The 19,878-nt window shown below is 43.0% G+C and overlaps 1 protein-coding gene across 2 annotated transcripts in view; it reads right to left on the reverse strand.

Moving 5' to 3' along the window:
- Positions 1-1,562: 1,562 nt before the first annotated feature.
- Positions 1,563-19,878, reverse strand: part of A1CF (APOBEC1 complementation factor) — a 36,387-nt gene continuing 18,071 nt past the window's right edge. The window contains exons 8-11 of one of the 2 annotated variants that reach the window (XM_066598803.1): positions 16,181-16,374; positions 8,208-8,344; positions 2,809-2,933; positions 1,563-1,714 (exon numbers count right to left, since the gene is read on the reverse strand). In XM_066598803.1, coding sequence (XP_066454900.1) covers positions 1,563-1,714; positions 2,809-2,933; positions 8,208-8,344; positions 16,181-16,374 — 608 coding nt within the window. Of the gene's footprint in view, positions 1,715-2,808; positions 2,934-8,207; positions 8,345-16,180; positions 16,399-19,878 lie in introns of both variants that reach the window. The other variant, XM_066598802.1, reaches the window with a different exon arrangement.

The raw sequence follows: 19,878 nt of genomic DNA on the forward strand, positions 1-19,878 counted from the left end.
ATATATGTTTTTTAAGAGCAACATGGATTTTTTTTTGTATCAGTTATTGAATCTATTCTTCACTGACGGATAAAAAAGGTAAAAAGTGTAATTTTTATGGAAAGTTGGAAGTTTTTCCAATGAAGAGCAGAGATAGATATATATTAGGGTCTGTTCACATCAGCAACTGGAGTTTCTGTTCGGAACCTTGTTTGCTAAATTCAGCAAAAAACAAGATGAAACAGCTGTGCACGCCGCAAACTATCTCATTCTGTAAAATGCTGGATGGCTGGCCTGAAGCCAAATAATTCTCATTATAGTCAATTTGGTCCCGTTGGGTTCAGTCATATGGCCAGTGGATGATGTTTTCCTTTTGCCATTACGAAGCAGGATAATGGAACCCTAAATTGCCTATATGAAGCCCTTAGTGGTTCACTTTATATTTATATCTTTACTGTCTCTAAGTATAGCCTTTTTAAGGGCCATGAAGTGGTTTGCCCGTCTGATTCATGTAAACATGAAAAATAATAATCATATTTCTCTAAAGTGGGAATATACTCCAAAATAGATCATTAGTCCAAATTTCATATAAACGAGGCCCACTGACTTTCTTAGGCCTCCTTCCCACGAACGGATTTCCGCCGCGTAATTCGCGGCGAAAATCCGCTGCGTTGCCCGCAGCTATTAGGTTCTATTGAACCTAATAGCACAATGCTCACGATGCGTAATTCCACCGCGGAATTACGCACCGCGATTTCTCCCGTCCTCACCCGCAGCATGCTCTATTTTCTGCGGGTGAGGACGGGCTGTACGCACTGACGGCTTCCATTGCAGTCAATGGAAGCCGTCCGTTCACGCTATCTCCCGCTGTCACCAGCGGGAGATAGCGTGAAAAAACGCTTTCCCGCCCACCGCCGCGCGTCATATGACGCCATATGACGCGCACGGCCGCGTCACGTGACACGGCCGGCCGCGTCACGTGACACGGCCGGTGACGCGCGGCGGTGGGCGGTGACGGGCGGTGACGCGGCGGCGGTGGGCGGGGAAGCGATTTCACGCTATCTCCCGCAGGTAAGTATAGGGGCTCTGGGGGGCGCCGTGACGGGCTTCGCAGCGGAATATTACGCTGCGGAGCCCGTCACGCTCGTGGGAAGGAGGCCTTAATCTCACTAACCTATTGAACCTTACTCTCTGCGATGTTCCCAGGTAGTGAAATGTAGTGATAGAGCACAGATACACTGGACAAAGTTCGGTAACTATATAAGGTGAATAACCTAATAATCATAAAACATTTATGAATGCTTAAAGTCCTCCAAAGTCTTTAAGGCGTCGCCTGCAGAATAACGTTCAAAAAGCATCTACAAAATCAACACTGATAAAAAGGACAGTCAAACAGGAAGTATAAAGTTGCTACAAGAAACTACAGACTAAATAACTCATTAACTCTTTCTTGACATAAAACTAATTGACAAAAGACATATTAGAATAAACAGAATAAAATACAATAAAATAACAATAAAAACTATCTCTCATTTACTTTCACCGTGCACTGAATGGTTTTCTACTTGGAGTAAAGTGAATTCTTAGAATGCTCCATATGCATCTCCTCGGGCTGCCACAGCAAAAGCAGGATAGGCTTCGTAAGCCGCATAGGCTGTAAGGTCTTGTCCCATGGCTACAGCCTGTTTCAGTTGTGCGGCGGCGACTGCTGCCGGGGAGCTGGCTATGGCATATCCTAAAGTTGTAAATTACAGACAATGTAGTAATCAATAGGTGACATGGTGTTTAGACTAATACATTGATCTTTTTTTATTTTTTTTTAAATTAAAGGGGTTTTAATTAGTGATGAGCGAGCATACTCGCTAAGGGCAATTGCTCGATCGAGCGAGTACCTGCTCGCTCGAGAGAAAAGGTTCGGGTGCCGGCGGCGGGCAGGGAGCTGCAGGGGAGAGCGGAGAGGAATTGAGGGGAGATCTCTCTCTCCCTCTCTCCCCCCCGCTCCCCCCTGCTGACTGCCGCAACTCACCGTTCCCCCGCGCCTGGACCCGAACCTTGTCTCTCGAGCGGGCGGGCAGGTACTCGATAAGGGCAATGCTCACTCGAGCAATTGCCCTTAGCGAGTATGCTCGCTCATCTCTAGTTTTAATTAGACTTTTCATGGATGGATGAACCATACATGAGGAGCAAACTCGCTGAAATCAGCGGAAGTAAAGGACACAGTTACCTAGATTTGGCATGATTCTTTCTTCATGACAAGTAATGGTTAATTCTTGGTAGCTACTAGACACCCATTGTTTCTCCCTCGTGACATGTCATAAAAGTCATTCATCAAAATGCTATAAAATATGGTTGAATTTTGATAATGCCTATAGATGATTACATGCAAGGAAGCATTCAAAAGTGTTTCTGTCCCATTATGTACAGATAGAAGAAAAATATTGGCATGCTCCATCAGACAAACTACTGTAATGTAAGGAGCTTTTCTAAGTACAAATGAGCCTTGTGTGGTGCAGAGTGCCATGGCAGCAGAATGCAGTCCTAAGCTCTCGCTCACAACCTGCAGGTTGCGAGTTCAATCCCTGCTTGGTTCAGGTAACGGCTCAAGGTTTACTTAGCCTTCCATCCTTCTCGAGGTCGGTAAAATGAGTACCCAGCTTGCTTGGGGGGGGGGGGGGGGTAATAAATAAATGACTTGAAAGTGCTGCAGAATAAATTGGAGCTATACAAGTAACAAGATTTATTTATTTTATTTATCTAAAGGATGCTGTGTATATTTGCCTAAAAACAAAGCACTTTATACCCTTTTTTAAACTTGTATGCGAATGTTACCTGCAAAGGCTGTTGGTGGCTCTGCTGTTTCAGTTGGAATCCCCAAGGTCTGAAGTGTATACTCTGCTGCATAGTTTTTTGCTTCATCCACCGATATACAGAGCTTTGGAGGTGTAAATGGGTGTCTACAAAAAGAACAGTAACTTAAAACACAGATCGTTAGCACTATCTCATTTGGTACTAGCGTGCTGCAGAGTCCTAAGATCACACCATCACGACCTCCAGAAGTAACCAGAATTCAAAAAACAGGATTGTGCACACCTTTTGAATTTGCATAAGTTCATGAATGCTTTTAATACAGAGGTATCAGATGTTCATAGTGTAGTCAAACAATATTTTGGGAAGCATAGCCCCTCTTTCAAGCAAAAAGTGAAAACATCGGAGTCCAGCTTAGAGTAAAAGAAGTACAATTCCAGAGGGACTGGTGGTGAAGTCCACCAGATGATACTGGTGGGGTGTGAAAGGGGAACTAAGGTCTCAACTTGAGTCCCCTTTCACAGCCCACCAGTATTGGTCTTTGCTTTATAAAGGGCTAAATGCTGCTTGGATATATTGTGAACATCTGTAATAAAAGCATTCACGAACTTTTGCAAATTCAATAAGTGTCTGCCATCTTGCCTTTTGGATTTTAAGAAAATCACAGTAACCATATATAACTAATGAAGCCCTTTGTTCTTGGAAAAGACTCCCAGAACATGGCCTACAGTTAAGGCCCTTTCATACAGTGCTGATTGACACGCTTATTAACTGACACTTCTTACATTAGGCTGAGAATATAGCCTGTGTAAAAGCATCCTTAGGAAGCAGAATCAATGAAACAGTAAGTTTAAGGCCTCCTTCCCACGAGCGTGACGGGCTCCGCAGCGTAATATTCCGCTGCGAAGCCCGTCACGGCGCCCCCCAGAGCCCCTATACTTACCTGCGGGAGATAGCGTGAAATCGCTTCCCCGCCCACCGCCGCCGCGTCACCGCCCGTCACCGCCCACCGCCGCGCGTCACCGGCCGTGTCACGTGACGCGGCCGGCCGTGTCACGTGACGCGGCCGTGCGCGTCATATGGCGTCATATGACGCGCGGCGGTGGGCGGGAAAGCGTTTTTTCACGCTATCTCCCGCTGGTGACAGCGGGAGATAGCGTGAACGGACGGCTTCCATTGACTGCAATGGAAGCCGTCAGTGCGTACAGCCCGTCCTCACCCGCAGAAAATAGAGCATGCTGCGGGTGAGGACGGGAGAAATCGCGGTGCGTAATTCCGCGGTGGAATTACGCATCGTGAGCATTGTGCTATTAGGTTCAATAGAACCTAATAGCTGCGGGCAACGCAGCGGATTTTCGCCGCGAATTACGCGGCGGAAATCCGTTCGTGGGAAGGAGGCCTAATACTTAGAGCCACATTAGATGTTTGTACATATCCACATCAAAGCATTTATACTGGGTATCATTTGCTCTGCTTGCTAAGTGTCCTACAGAGGCGTATGCACAGAATTGGGATGCATAGTTAAATCCATTGTGGTTATATCCCTCCTGGTTCTAGTTTACATCTTTATATAACATCACACAATCATGGAATAAGGGTAAAACCAAGGTGATGCTTAATTCTCATGCCATCTTGATTCCCACCTGTATAACAGGGTTCTGATAGCCCTGGCACTGACACTGAAACTTATATAATTTCTGTTATTATTTTTGATTAAGGTCTTAAAGTGGTTTTCCAATGAAATACTATTGATGATGAATCCTCAGGATAGGTCATCAACAGTTAATCGGCTGGGGTCCGTCGTTCAGGACCCCGACCGATCAGCTGAGCGGGCGCATGCTATTAATGCCACAATAACAGAGGTCAGACCTCTGTGTAGTGACCGGCACTTGTAACTTCAGGCACAGCTTGCATTGATTTCAATTAGAGAAGTGCCTGCAGTTACAAGCGCCGGCCACTACATGGCAGGTCAGCACAGAGGCTTCCAATCCAAATACACAGAGGTTGGAATGGAAGCCTCTGCGTCAAACTCCATATAGTGGCCAGCGCTTGTAACTGCAGGCACGGCTCCCATTGATTTCAATGTGAGCTGTGCCTGCAGTTAGAATCGCCGACCACTACATGGAGTCTTCCGCTCCAACCTCTGTGTTGTTGCAGCGCTGACAGCATGCGCCCACTCAGCTGATCAGTCGGGGTCCCAAGCGAAGGATCCCAGCTGATCAACTATTTATGACCTTTCCTGATGATAGGTCATCAATAGTATTTCACTGGAAAACCAGTTTAGTCTTGTTTTATTGTGGGAATTTTACTTTAAGGCTCCTGGCTATGTGGTGGATGGAAAGGAGTGCTGGCTCTCATGCGAACAAGGGCAGAAAGTCCATGTGCAGTTTGCGCCATTGTGTGACCTAGCACAATTTTTTGAGGGCTGACAGAAGCATGAGGACAAAGCAAAAGTAGACCAGCAAGTAAGTCATGCTGTATAGAGCTGCTACGAGGCGCTGCTGATAAGTCTTTGGCTTTGTGTTCTTTTTTTGTTTCTATGGTAACGAATGTTACATCACATGAAAGCCTTATGTGTCTAATATATGTTTTCAAAATTTTGTGTTTGTAGCTTATGGCAACAGTGATCTAGGCACGCGGGAAAACAAAATGGCGGAGTCTAAGGCGATATTCACAGTAAATGAGAGCAAAGGAGTGATAAAATTCTTGTTTCTGCAAGGAAAGTCCGCGAAGGATATTCATGGTGATATGTCGCAGACATTGGGAGGTCAATGCCCTTCATGTTCTACAGTTAAGAACTGGGTTGACAAATTTAACCCCTTAACGACCAATGACGTACCTGGTACGTCATGGAGCGTCGGGGTATGTATGAAGAGAGGTTGCGATGCAACCTCTCTTCATACAGTGCGGGCATCAGCTGTTTATAACAGCTGACATCCGCGGGCAATAGCCGCGAGCGGCCGCGCGGCCGATCGCGGCTATTAACCATTTAAATGCCGCTGTCAATTCTGACAGCGGCATTTAAATCCCCCAAACGATGTTCGGGGGTCCCGCACGGCCCCCCCGCGGTGAGATCGGGAGAGCCGTGCATGTGTCATGGCAGCCGGGGGCCTAATGAAAGGCCCCAGGGCTGCCTTAGCAGACTGCCTATCAAGCCGTCCCCGTGGGCTGGCTTCATAGGCTGCCTGTCAAAAAGCAATATGACGTAATGGTATAGCATTACGTCATACTGCAGGAGCGATCAAAGCATCGCATCTTAAAGTCCCCCAGGGGGACTTCAAAGTAAAGTAAAAAAAAAAATCAATAAAGTTTTTTTTTAATTGAAAAAAAAAAAAGTTGTAAAAGTTTAAATCACCCCCCTTTTGCCATATCTATTATTAAAAAATCTAAATAATAAATTAAAAATATGTATTTGGTATCACCGCGTCCGTAAAAGTCCGAACTATCAAAGTACCACATAATTTTTCCCGCACGGTGAACGTCGTTCGAAAAAAGAAATGAAGAACGCCAGAAATGCATTTTTTTAGTTACCCTGTCTCCCAGAAAAAACGCAATAAAAAGCGATCAAAAAGTCGTATGTATTCCAAAATGGTACTATCAGAAACTACAGGACATCCCGCAAAAAATGAAACCTTGCTCAACTACGTCGACGGAAAAATAAAAAAGTTATTGCGCGCACAAAATGACCGCAGAAAATAATTGAAAAACATTTTATGTCTTTAAAAAAAAAAAAGAGGAGTATAGTAAAAAAAAACCTATACAAGTTTGGCATCGTAGTAATCGGACCGACCCATAGAATAAAGTTATCATGTCGTTTTTGTTGCCATTTGTGCGCCGTAGAAGCAAGACGCACTAAAAGATGGCAAAATGTCGTTTTTTTTTCATTTTACTCCACTTAGAATTTTTTAAAAGTTTTTCAGTACATTATATGGTACTTTAAATAGCACCATTGAAAAATACAACTCGTCCCACAAAAAACAAGCCCTCATACAGCGACGTGGATGGATAAATAAAGGAGTTATGATTTTTTTAAAGGGGGGAGGAAAAAACGAAAATTGAAAAAGAAAAATGCCCGCGTCATTAAGGGGTTAAAACGGGCCACTTCAGCACCAATGATGAGGAACGTCCTGGACGACAGAGAGGTTGTTGTTTCGGAGATCGTCGATGCTGTGCACAGGAATAGCAGACATCATGGGGATTTCTCGTGAACGTGTTTGTGTCATTACTCATTATCCATGAACATTTGAACATCTGCAAAGTGGGTCCCCAAATGTTTGACAACAGATCAGAAAAGCATGCGAGTGAAAACTTCCTGGTCCATTTGTCAGCATTTCCGGACTGATAAGAACTTCCTGGATCGACTGGTCACTATGGATGAGACCTGGATTTATTTGTATGACCCTGAAACCAAGGAGCAGTCAAGAGTGGAGGCACAGTGGTTCTCCTGGCCCAAAGAAGTTCAGGGTGCAAAAATCAGCCACTAAGGTGATGGCGTCGGTGTTCTGGGCTAAGGAGGGCGTGCTGCTAGTGGACTACCTTCAAAATGGTTCCACCATCAATGCAAGTTAGTACATTGAACTTTTGAACCAATTGAAGGCAGCTCTGAAGGCGAAAAAGGCGCAGCAAGCTGTCCAAAGGAATCTTGTTCCTGCAAGACAACGCCTCCGCTGACACTGCACAAGCGACTATGGCAAAGCTGGTGGAGCTAGGCTTCCAGCTGGTTGGCCACCGATCTTATTCACCAGATCTAGCTCCCTCCAACTATCACCTGTTTCCAAACCTGAAGAAACACCTCAAGGGTACCAAATTTCACACCATTTCTGATGCCATGACTGCTACGGATGACTGGTTTGAGGCACAACCGAAATCCTTCTTTTTGCACGGCTTACAGAACTTGGAATACTGATGTAAGAAGTGTGTTGTCATCAGTGGAGAGGATGTGGAATAAATGTAAACTTTCATTTTCCTATCTCATTTCTTTCTGGATAAAGCCAAAGACTTATCAGTACCCCCTCATACAAGCAAGCACTTAGAGATTCTGGGTAAAGCCTGTTGTCACCGAAAGGACCAAGTTTGGTTTAGAAAAGCCAGTTTGAGAACCTGTCTTTCAAGTAGAGAAGCCCCGTATCAGACCACAAGATCATCGGGTGATTAGTGTACTTGAAATTGATGGATCAGCACCATGCTCCTGGGACTTTTATCAATGGAATGTCGTGAATATCTACATATCAATGATAAGCCAATGGGTGGATGACATCTCTTACCTGATACCTCCTGAGCCAGGCCTATCCCATTACCAGTACTCCTGTGAAAATTAGCACTTCAAAAAGGGTAGTTTGATACCTGCCAACCCCAATTATGGGCCCCATGGGAACAACAAGGCTTAAACATCAAGTAATACACAATATAATATAGCTACTCACATTGTAGGGTTTTGGCTAGCCAGGACAGGAATTGTAATCTTATACAGAAACAGTTGTCTTTGGTCTTGACCAATTGCAGAATGTAGCTGATAAACTGGTTGCCCCCAATTGTTTTTTTGGCAAATTTCTTCCAAAACCTAAAAAATTTGAAAACTGCATGTAAAGCCTATTGGTATTTATACCAGTGTAATTTAAAGCAAATCTAACTTTGTTTTCCTATCCTGGATGATTTTTTTTTGTTTAATCGACTTTTAGCCTGTTGAATGAGTGAAAGGAGCCTAAAACAAGCATCTGTAATGTAGAAATGGAATACTTTGTTAAACCAGGAAGAACATCCTTCACCACTTCTGAACATATGAGCTATATGGTAGTCACCAAGACAGGAAGTCCCATGTTGTTTGGGCAACCTGAAAACCCACTTCCTGCAGAAAGACAAGTAGCATTAGCAAAACATGTTACTCTTTCTACAAAACTACCATAGAGGGCAAACATACTTTCAACTAGGGATGCTGCATGCTGCCCTATAGCATCTTGGAAACATTTAGGGCTTAGCCTTAACTCAGTGGAGTGTAGGTGATTCAGCAGCAAGCTTGACTTCAAAGTAGATATTTGCACTGCATCATGTATGGCAGCAAGAGCAGTAGCAGAATATACTAAACATCAGGAAGGCAAAGTCCAATCAACTTAGAGATGCCCTTAACCTTACTAAATGGGACAATGGCCTCAAAAATAAAAGTTCAAACAATAAATGGATACTTTTAAAAGCATCCAAAGTACTAACAGTCAGTGGTACATACTCTACAGGAATAAAAGGGTTAGGCCTTCTTCCCACGAACAGATTTCCGCCGCGTAATTTGCGTCAGAAAACCGTTGCGTTGCCTGCAGCTATTAGGTTCTATTGAACCTAATAGCTCAGTGCTCACGGTGCGGAATTCCGCACTGTGAATTCACCCGTCCTCACCCGCGGCATGCTCTATTTGCCGCGGGTGTACGCAGACGGCTTCCATTGCAATCAATGGAAGCCGTCCGTTCACGCTATCTTCCACTGTAGCACAGCGGAAGATAGCGTGAAAACGCTTCCCCACCCGCCGCCGCGTCATATGACACGGCCGGCCGCGTCATGTGACGCGGTGGGCGTGTCACATGACGCGGTGTAGGCGGGGGCGTGGAAGCGTCATGCGGGAGCAAGGACGCCGGATCCGCACGTAAGTATGGGGTCTCCTGGGGGACGCCGTGACGGGCTCGGCCGCGGAATTTCGCGGCGGAGCCCGTCACGGCCGTGTGCAGCCGGCCTTAGGAATAGGGAAAAATCAATGTGGCTAAATAAATATGTCAAGGGGGCAATAAACTCACAAAGCAAGCATTTAAACTACTAAAGCAAGAAGAAGAAGACAGAAAAGATGCTCTAAAACGCTATGAAGAAAAAAATAAATTATGTTAAAAGCAAATAAAAGCAGCAAAGTTGGAGACAGAGAGACTCATTGCCAACGTGAGTAAAACTAAACCCTAAACTGTTAAAACAGTAAAAAGATTAAAACTGTTGTGTTGGCCCTTTAAAATGTAGTAGTGGGAAAATTGTAGAGAGTGATGGAGAGTAAGAAAATGTATTAAATAGTTTATTTCTACACTGTATTCACTGAGGAAAATAAAATGCAGAGTGATAAAGTAAACTCTCCATTAAATGTTACCAGTCTAACCCAGGAGGAAGTACCAAGGTCCCGTTCTTCTAAGGCTGGGTTCCCATGGGATGGAAATCCCACGGAATTTCCATAGTGGGACTGCATGGAAATTCTGTGAGATTTCCTCAGTGGAAAGGCTGCTTCAAATGGCGCGGGTTTGAAGCAGCTTGTCTGCCTGTATTCCGCTGCGGAAATCTCTCCCCATAGAGAGAAGAGAGTCTGCAGCGGAAGCGGCAATACAATAGACATATTGCGGATTTGAATTCCGCGCTGCATGTCCTCATCATGACATTTGAGATCCAATGATTCAGTGTGTGGACGCAATTTTTGCAACTCTTGTCCACTTTGCTGCTTAGTCTCGGGCTTAAGAATGCATGCGGACTCTCCGCACGGAAATTCTGAGGCAATTCTGCCTCATGTGAACCCAGCCTTAATATATTTATCAGTAGTAAATTATCAATATTTACAGATGGTACTGAACTATGCAAAGAAATTAACACAGGAGAAGACAGTTTACGGTTACAAATGGATCTTGATAAGCTGGAGACTTGTACGGAAAAGTGGTAAATGAGGTTTAACACTGATGAATGTAAGGTTATGCACATGGGCATGTGGGTTCCATAGGTTCTAGTACTGTATTTATGTTATGAGCTTGGTTCTGGTACTTTGCTTGTTATGGCAGGTGAAGGCACTATTACTGTGTGGGTCCACAAAGGGAACTAAAAGTAATGGATGTATTAGAACTTAAATATGATCACATATATTCTCCCCAAATAGAAACCAAAATAAGTGCTGCATCTGACCTGAGGACTACAGGACACTGTTAACTCTAGATCCTCGGGCATTGGCTAAAGCCCCAATGGATGGTCTAGTCTACATTGATTGTCACATAAGAGGAAGCAGTACTATACATAGAACATGACAATTGGATATTAGTACTGTTGTTTTCTCCCCTCTGATACAGTTTTTAAAGGGCTTGTCTTATTAAAACAAACATTATAACTATCTCTGGAGGACCGATCTCCACAGATGATTCATTGACTTCAATGAGTATAATGTAATGATTCATTTTACCTGCAGTGGTTCTGCAGGGAAAATCAGGAATCTCGCTCTTGTGTTCCTGGGAAAGCCTTCCTCGGGGCAGTTAATGGTGTGTTATAAAAACAGTTGCATAAGACACCTTTTACACATTAACACCATATGTGCCTTGCCACTCCTCGTATGCCTTCTTGATCGTGGGAACATCTTATATCTTTAGTCTTAAGAAATTGTCCAAACCAGATAACTTCTTTAAACTGTGAGAAAGTTGTTTCTCAGCAATAAGACTCTCTTGACATGAATGGTTCTGCAAATACCTGTATTCCCCATAAAATATCAATCATACTATGTAAGGACATGTCGTACTGATGAGAAGAATGATCATGCCCAGTTGGGAATGTATTCATAATTTGACACAGTTCTCCCTGATTAATAGCCACTCTACAGAATGAAACTTTCATTACTGTATTTAATATTGATATTTAGCCTAAAGTGTATTTAGGAAAATACCAGGTTACATTGAAGATTTCAATCTACATTAGTTCTCTGTCATTTAGACTACAGAACTGATATGTTTTCTGTAATTTACAGCTTTATTCCAGGAGACAGAACACAAGGTTCTCTTCTTTATCTAATGGTGCATTCCCTAATCTACAAATTAAGGTATAAAGCTTCTCAGCAGATGTAGATGTGGTTGGGTAAATTACATAATGGAAATGTTGTATTTGATAAAAGTCATTTAGACTATGTCCTCCAAATGTATTTCAGGAATCAAAATGTTTTATTGGTCCATTAAAAGTCTTATTTTATTATTCAAATCACGTAGAATATTATTAGACCATCGGGAATAGCAGTTCTCTTTGTATACGCTCAGTTAAGTGGGATTCATCTTTTGAGAAGATGAAAGAGGAAAGGGGGTTTTGTGTCCTATAAAGCCAAAAACAGAATCACTTAAAAACCCAATGATTAGCTGAAATCTGCTCGCAAATATAACAGGGCACAAACCTATAACATATCTATTATTACAACATATAGTTTCCCTATATAGTCCTAGTAAAGAGCTTCAGATTAAGTTATAGGAATCTGTAGGGGGCTGTTCAATGCTGAAACATTCATCACCAAAACAATTAGTTTGGAATCTGAAATCTCTGCTTGGAGGAAGTTTGGTTAAAGTGTTGATTTGTGTGACCTACATATGTGAGAGATACGTGTCCTTCCTTATCTTTCCTGTTGGCTCCAGATGAGTAGTGCAAGATGTCTGCCTTGGGAAAAAAAACCTTTTGCGTTGCTTACAACACCTGACAAAGCAACGTAGAAGTTTCCTTTTCATTTGCAAAGCTAGTCATCTCTTGCCACCTCTCTCGAAATATCTCGAACCAAGAGGAAAGGTAAGCAAGGACACATTTGGTTTGTCACTGGTGGGGAATCTATGTAATTGATGGGCCAAAAAATGTTTCCTTCCAGTAAAGTAAGATGAGAAGGAAAAAGACAATTTAAAGAAGGACATATATCAGTTTAAATAGGGCGTCTCATGTCCTCGGGTCAGCGGGACTGGATGCATGACTTTGTAACCACATCCCTGCTGACTTCAGTGGAGTGTTATGTAGTGTTTGTAGATCCACTGTGTCGTCCTGGCATGTGGAACTGCCTGGCAGGATAGACAGCTGACATCAAGGTGCAGACTGAGCAAATGCGGGTACTTGGTACACAGAATGCGAATAGACCTTTCCCTTAACTCAGATGGTCTAGATATCCCTGTCCTGGACATACTTCTTGTGGTGGACAGATCCAGGTCGCCTCTCCTGACCCTGGCTTCTAGACCTCCCTACCTGCCTGGCGATGATCGGAATCCAGAGACAGATGTGCCGAGCCACGCAAATATGCCGGAGTGGATATAAGATGGAAACTGGAGCTAGTCTTGTGCAGAGATCACAGATACAGGGAATAGAAAGATACACTGTCATCCAAGGAATGAACAACAACACCAAGAATTGTGGGTAAGGTCTGGAGGATTTAAATAGGAAGCTGATTACAAATCCCCACAGGCTGTGCAGAGGAGCTAGACACAGTAACCCTGTGAATGCTGAAAGAAATAGAAGCAGACTCGGAGACAGGACGATGCCTTGGTCTGCTGGACCTAACATGGAGTTTGTCTTCTGTGTCTACTTCTCTCCGTTCTCCCACACCAACCTCTATGCGTTTTAGCTCCAGACGCTGTAATCTGTTAAGTGGGCTTTCTCCTCTGCTTACTGTCCATGGACAGAGGAAATCTGACCTCACCAATTGATAATTACACTTGCAGATTCATCATGCCATAAGCCAAAACTAATGGAGCTCAGTGCAAGAGAAGTAGGGGGCATAGAAATAACAGATTCACCACACCATAAGCTTAAATTAATGGAGCTTGGTGCTAGAGAAGTAGGAGGCATGGACACAAAAGATAAACTGCTCAAGAGTCAGCAGAGACACAGCTGCAAAGCTGCACATATATTTGCTACTACTGTATGCATCCCGCCCGCTGACCTGAGGACATGACAGATCCTCTTTAAATAGAACTCAATGTGGAGGTGTTGCAGACACATTCTGATAGTTGTTAAAACCGCAACATTGTATTTTCCTATCAATAAAATAGGTAGATTATAATCAGTTAATCCTAGCAGACATATATTTATGTCATAGTGGTGCGCTGTTTGAGTAGAGTGGGATTGCAGGCCGATTCCTCGTCATACACAGCAAGTGACGGCTGCTTTTGACAGCTGACACCCGCCTGCAATAGCGTGAGCACTGATCGTAGCTGTTAACCCTTTAAGTGTTGCTGTCTACTATGACAGAGGAATTTAAATGTCCTGATTGGTATTTAGGGGTTCCAAATATCGAACCTTGATGAGATTGCAAAGGTAGGGCCTGGGGCCTGTCAGAAAGCGGTATAATGAAATACTATCTATATAATCCATCTGATGAAGGGGGTTTGCCCTGAAACACGTTTTCAAATGCTGCTTGTTTATATTACCAAATAAAAGATAAGTTTGATCATAATCATTCCAAGTATTTGATTGCTCCTGGAGCGTTGTGCCGAGCCACCAGCTGTTCTCTTGTATCCCTCTGTTCACCTTTGTTATTTTTTTTCCTGAGTTCAACTTCAGAAGGGCTGGAGACTTGCTGCTGATGTCTCCCATACACAGTACATAGGGAGCAGGATTTCCTCTGTTTTCTATCACTATTACTCATATGCAGAGAAGTAACAGCTTCATGAAGACATTATGTAGAAGTAATTAGCAGTGCTGCTATGGATCCAGCTCTGGAGTGAGATAGTAGTAAATGTACTACTGCTAAAATGTTTGTGTGTCTGTGTCTCCTTCTGCAACCGTAGCTCTATCTCCTCCTCCCCTCTCGATAGACATCTATGGGCTGGAAGATGGATTTTACCACTGAATGCATAAGACAGGGGGAAGATGCGATTCAGAGTGTATTCACACCTGCATTGGGCAATCCACTTTCCTTCTCTGTTCGGGGAGCAGGAAAGGGGAATTCCCGTGGCCATCTCTGGATAGAACCCATTGACTATAATGGAGTCTGTCCACTTTCCACCCAGCTGCCTGACTTTTGGATGGAAGAAAAAGTGCTGCATGCAATGTATTTTGAGCCGGATCTGTGACGGAACCTCCAGCTGGAGGTTCCGACGCACATGTAAAACTGGGCTAACGAGAAAGCCCCATTTTATGCAATAGGCAATTACAACATTTTTTTCCTAGGCTAATAGTATTGATTTATGACTGAAACAATATGGAATTTTTTAAAGTCATGTGAGGAAAGTCAAACACTTTCCATTGTATAGTACTTAGTAACATTTTATAAAAAACTGAAAATACGAAACATTTAATTGTAATCTACACAAACTTGGTGTTTAAGGAATGTTATGATTTCTGCAGATTTATACAATGTAGAACTGAAAAAAAAATTATACTTCTTCAGTTGTTCAGGTTTTCTACACAATTTTAGCATCATAAAGTTGAATAGCAAATTGCATATGATGTTGCATCAGCCTATCTAAAAGAGCTAAAATGAAAGTCTCTAGCAATGAGAATTACATGTAATCCATTACTTAAAGGCTATGGAAATCTTTGTGCATGAAAAATCAATACATAGCTTACTAAGTCTTTGCAGAAAAAAAAATTATGCACTTATTTGTTTTTTGCATTGAGTTTTACTTCTCATGCACTTAGAGAGCCTCATACATGGATTGAATTATGTCCTACATTCAAGTTTCTGCCTTTGGGGAGTTCCCAGCATTGATCAGCTGGTCCCTCTCATGAAGGTGCACAAGCTCAGCTACCCCTCTCCTCTTTCAGAGACTTTGTAGCATAACCACGCCCACTGCACAGTATCTCTCCATTTATCTAATTTACTAGTGGGGGATAGATTGGTGGTGGTGGAACAGATAAGTACAGTTTAGTTGATTACAACACAGTTCTATCTCTGCATCAAATGACAAGGTGGTGGGAGCGGAGCTCCACTAAAAACAGACCCAAATTTACTATGGGCAGGTGGGTGGGATGTAGATGCTCTTTATAGAGAGCAGAACATAATAAAACAGTAGTACTACAAGTCACAGAATGAAGATGTCTGGTAAAATAATCAGCATCTCCCCACATCCCCTGTCACTGTCTAAAAGCCCTCTGCAATACTAGTTTTCTCGCTCCAGACATATCACAATTTTTTAAAATCCTCTTTTACTACTTATGACTTGGAGTAAATGTAATAAACCATGACATGCTGCTCTCCATAGACTGCACTTTCCTGTGTGGAAGACTCACATGAACTTGCAAATGAAAGAAAATGTGCTGCCTTTTTCCTGTCACTGCAGAAACCCGACTGAGTGGTCGTGTCTCAGAAATTCCTCAGTGTGTAATGTTCCCCCCTCACAGCATGTCCCTTCAGGGCATGGGAATAGACTAGGAGAGGGGCTGAGAAACAGCCAGTCACTTTACTCACTGAGCAGTTGTGTTAAGATTTCAGTCCTCCAGTCTGTACTGCCTTGGAAAGCAATACAAGCATAGAAATCAAACAATCAGAAATTTTAGTAAAAAACAATTACTAAAAGTCTTAATTTCCAAAAACACATCCAATTAATGAAAGAAAAAAAAGGAGTGCTAAGGTGTACATAGCCTTTAAATCTATTCCAGTAATTCTGTTAATAACTAGACATTAGGTAGATACATGTTTGTCCACACTGTATAAAGAATTAGAATATCTTACCTGTGGTGCCATTTTGATACCTTGTGGTTTTAAAGCAACAGCACTCATAGGTGTGAGCTCCATTCCTGGTAAAATATCATAGAGTTTTTCTTCTCCTCTCTTGTCTCCTTTCATCTGGTATCCCACACATCCACGGCCCAGACCAGTATATGCCAGGTATCCCCGTCCTCCCAGGCCTCTAACGCCTGCAGCCCCTACAGGTACACTCATGTAAATTTCTAGGAATGTAAGAAGGCATTAAACTGAATCAAATCAGCAGAAAATCACCCAGATCCATGATATAATGAAGAAGCTAGTGCCATGTGCATTGAACATGCTTGAAACAATGGAATCACATCTAGTGGTCTTATAATAAACAATGGATTCACATTTAGTGGCCTTATACTAAAAAATGGATTCACATTTAGTGGCCTTATACTAAACAATGAGAGTCACATTTAGTGGTCTTATACTAAACAATCGGAGTCACATTTAGTGGCCTTATACTAAACAATCGGAGTCACATTTAGTGGCCTTATACTAAACAATCGGAGTCACATTTAGTGGCCTTATACTAAACAATCGGAGTCACATTTAGTGGCCTTATACTAAACAATCGGAGTCACATTTAGTGGCCTTATACTAAACAATGGGAGTCACATTTAGTGTTTTTATACTAAACAATAGAGTCCCATTTAGTGGCTTTATACTAAAAAACTAATTTTGTACAGTGTGTATTTAATGCTTGATATATATTAAAAACACAACAGTTTACTGAAGAGGATGAGTAGTATCGGTCATAGGAATTAGCCTGGTTTCACATCTGCGTTAAAACCTCTGGTCAGAGTTTCCATCACAGATAATACTAGAAGAAAAGGGGGTTCCTTGCAGCACTTTTTCTTGCGGCTAAAGCGGGGCAACTGGGCAGAAAGTGAATAGACCCCATTACAGTCAATAGGATCTATTCGATGAAGTTTGGTTCCGAACGGAACAGGAAACAGGAACTCCCCACGTAGATATGAAACCACCCTTACCATTCCAACACACAGTAAAATGCTACATAGTGACAATAAAAAGAGTGCTTCCTGTTGCCAGATTGCCATCATATTTTCAACACATCCAATATGGAATTGATACCCCCCTCTTGAGCAAACTAGGTGTCAGTAAGTTAAGAGATGATGCTACTGAGGTATCAGGCTGTTATGTAGAAAAATAGGGGGAAATTAGAAAAAAAAACCTTTTATATGATAGACGTATTATGGTCATATTTTGACAATGCTCCACCATTGTTTAATAGTTGTTCAATGTACACTGGTTCCAACTTCTATCAAATTAATGCACAAATTACAGTTTATAAGCTACAGTTCCATCCTGATTATGTAGAAGAACGCACCATTAGTTTGTGATAGCTTCAGATTACAAATATTATTCCTCATTTTGATAAACTGTTACATTTACATGTGATCACATGAGGCTAAGTTGGGGCAGCGGTCACGAGAGTCGCTGACTGAATGCAGAATTACATTTTACTCCTTTGATAAAACTTTTATTCTAATGTGTTACGTTAAAGCCCCCAAACACATTAGACAAAAGTAGCATGAAAATACTAAATTTGGTGGGGCTGAGCGACTGTCACATGTTTGTGGGGTCTCCTGACTTGCAGATAATGTCGGTGGAAGTTATCTGTTCCCCGACGTTAAATGTCTGCCACCAACTTTCCACTGTACCCACTGAAAACACATGAACTATTGGCTGAACCGCGTGTTCATGCGTATGGGGAAGTTGGAAGAAACAGGTGTCACCTGAATAAGCATTTGGCCAATAGCTAGTTAAAAGGGTTATCAAGGCTGCGGTCACCAGGATACACCGGGTTCAGAGCGGAAACACTACTCCGACCCGTGTAGTGGTTGGTGCTCGTAATTGCAAGTGCAACTGTCATTGAAATCAATGAGACCCCAGCCTGCAATTACAAGCGCAGCTTCCATTGATTTCAATGAGAACTGTGCTTGCAATTACGAATACTGGCTGCTAGACAGGGGTTGGAGCAGCGCTTCCGCTCTGACCTCTGGTGTATCTTGGCAGCTGCTGCCTGGATAACCCCTTTAAGATGTATTGGAACTAGAGATGAGCGAACGTACTCGTTATGAGTACTTACGCACCCGAGTACCGCCATTTTCGAGTACTTCAGTACTCGCGCGCAAAGATTCGGGTGGCGCCGGGGGGCGGGGAGAGGCGTGGCGGTGCGGGGGGTAGCAGCGGGGAACAGGGGGGAGCCCTCTCTCTCCCTCTCCCCCCCACTCCCCGCTGCAACCCCCGTGCCGCCACGGCGCCCCCCGAATCTTTGCGCGCGAGTACTGATGTACTCGAAAATGGCGGTACTCGGGTGCGTAAGTACTCGTAACGAGTACGTTCGCTCATCTCTAATTGGAACCTTTACTTTTGCACAACTTTGCCAAAAATGACTTGTTACTCTTGTTACTGTCAAACAGATTAAAGAGTTAACTAAGAAGCATAAGTAATCTGTTAGCTACCCTGACAGCTCTGTTTTACTAAATACTTTTCCCATAAAATAAGAATTTTGGAGCACTTTTTTTTAGAACTCCGCATTGTGTCATTCCTCCATCATTCCTTCTGGAAATGTACAAATAAATTGACAACTGTATACTACCATTCCCCTAGAAAAAGGGACATGCCTATATACATTCTGACCAATTTATGCTGACCATGTCATACACCGTAGAGAACCACCATATTAACAAGAGGCATGGTAACCCCCTAGAATTTCAGGAGGTATAACAGAGGAACAGCACAATGCATAGTTGAAAGGAACAATATGCTCCAGAATAGCATTACATTGGAAATACAAATATTTACTGAAACAAACATGTCTGGAGAACTAAGGCTGCCTGTCCACGGCCGGGATGGAATATCGCTAACGATATTCGGCCGCGGGGTAGGAGGCAGGAGTACTGACAGGTCTCCATGATGAGCCTATTTAATAGATAGGGCCACTGCGGAGAATCACGGCAAATCACAGCATGCCGCGATTTTAATCCCGTGAGCGGAGAATCGCTATGATTCTCTGCTGGTGGACATCGGGCTGCGCTTTCCATAGTTAGCCTATGGAAAGCTTTTAATAGCGTGATCCGCGGACGATTTATCGCCGCAGATCATGCTATGACTATCGCCCGTGGACAGCCAGCCTTTTATGTTTTCTTTAAATAGTTAGGTAAAACTTCAAAAGTACCAAAATAATTATCATGACATAGCATGAATACAGGACAGTAATGTCATACATTTCAGTAAACGTTTAATCCGAAATTTGATGCAGCATATTATCTAGTGTTGAGCAACCACTGAGCCATCATCTTCCTCTGTCAGTTTTAGAAGTTGATGTTTAACCCCTTAGCGACGACCACTATGCCTTCTGACTGAACTCACTAATGGGCTTTAAACCTGCACATACATCTTTTTAAGATGGGGGCTTAGCTGACTACTGACAGCCAGGCTCCTGCTCTAACCGCCAGGAGAGGAGAAACCTCAGATGTTGGCGGTTTAACCCCTTACATGCCACAATCCACAGCAATTGCAGCATGCAACAGGATGACAGGGGGAGAAGGCACTTTTTATCACCCATCGGCACTCCGCAATATGATTGCAAGATACCAATGGGTTCCCATGGCAACCGGAAGTCTGAAAAACGCCTCCTTGTCTGCCAT

This window comes from Eleutherodactylus coqui, chromosome 4, assembly GCF_035609145.1.
Source record: "Eleutherodactylus coqui strain aEleCoq1 chromosome 4, aEleCoq1.hap1, whole genome shotgun sequence".
Taxonomy (NCBI): domain Eukaryota; kingdom Metazoa; phylum Chordata; class Amphibia; order Anura; family Eleutherodactylidae; genus Eleutherodactylus; species Eleutherodactylus coqui.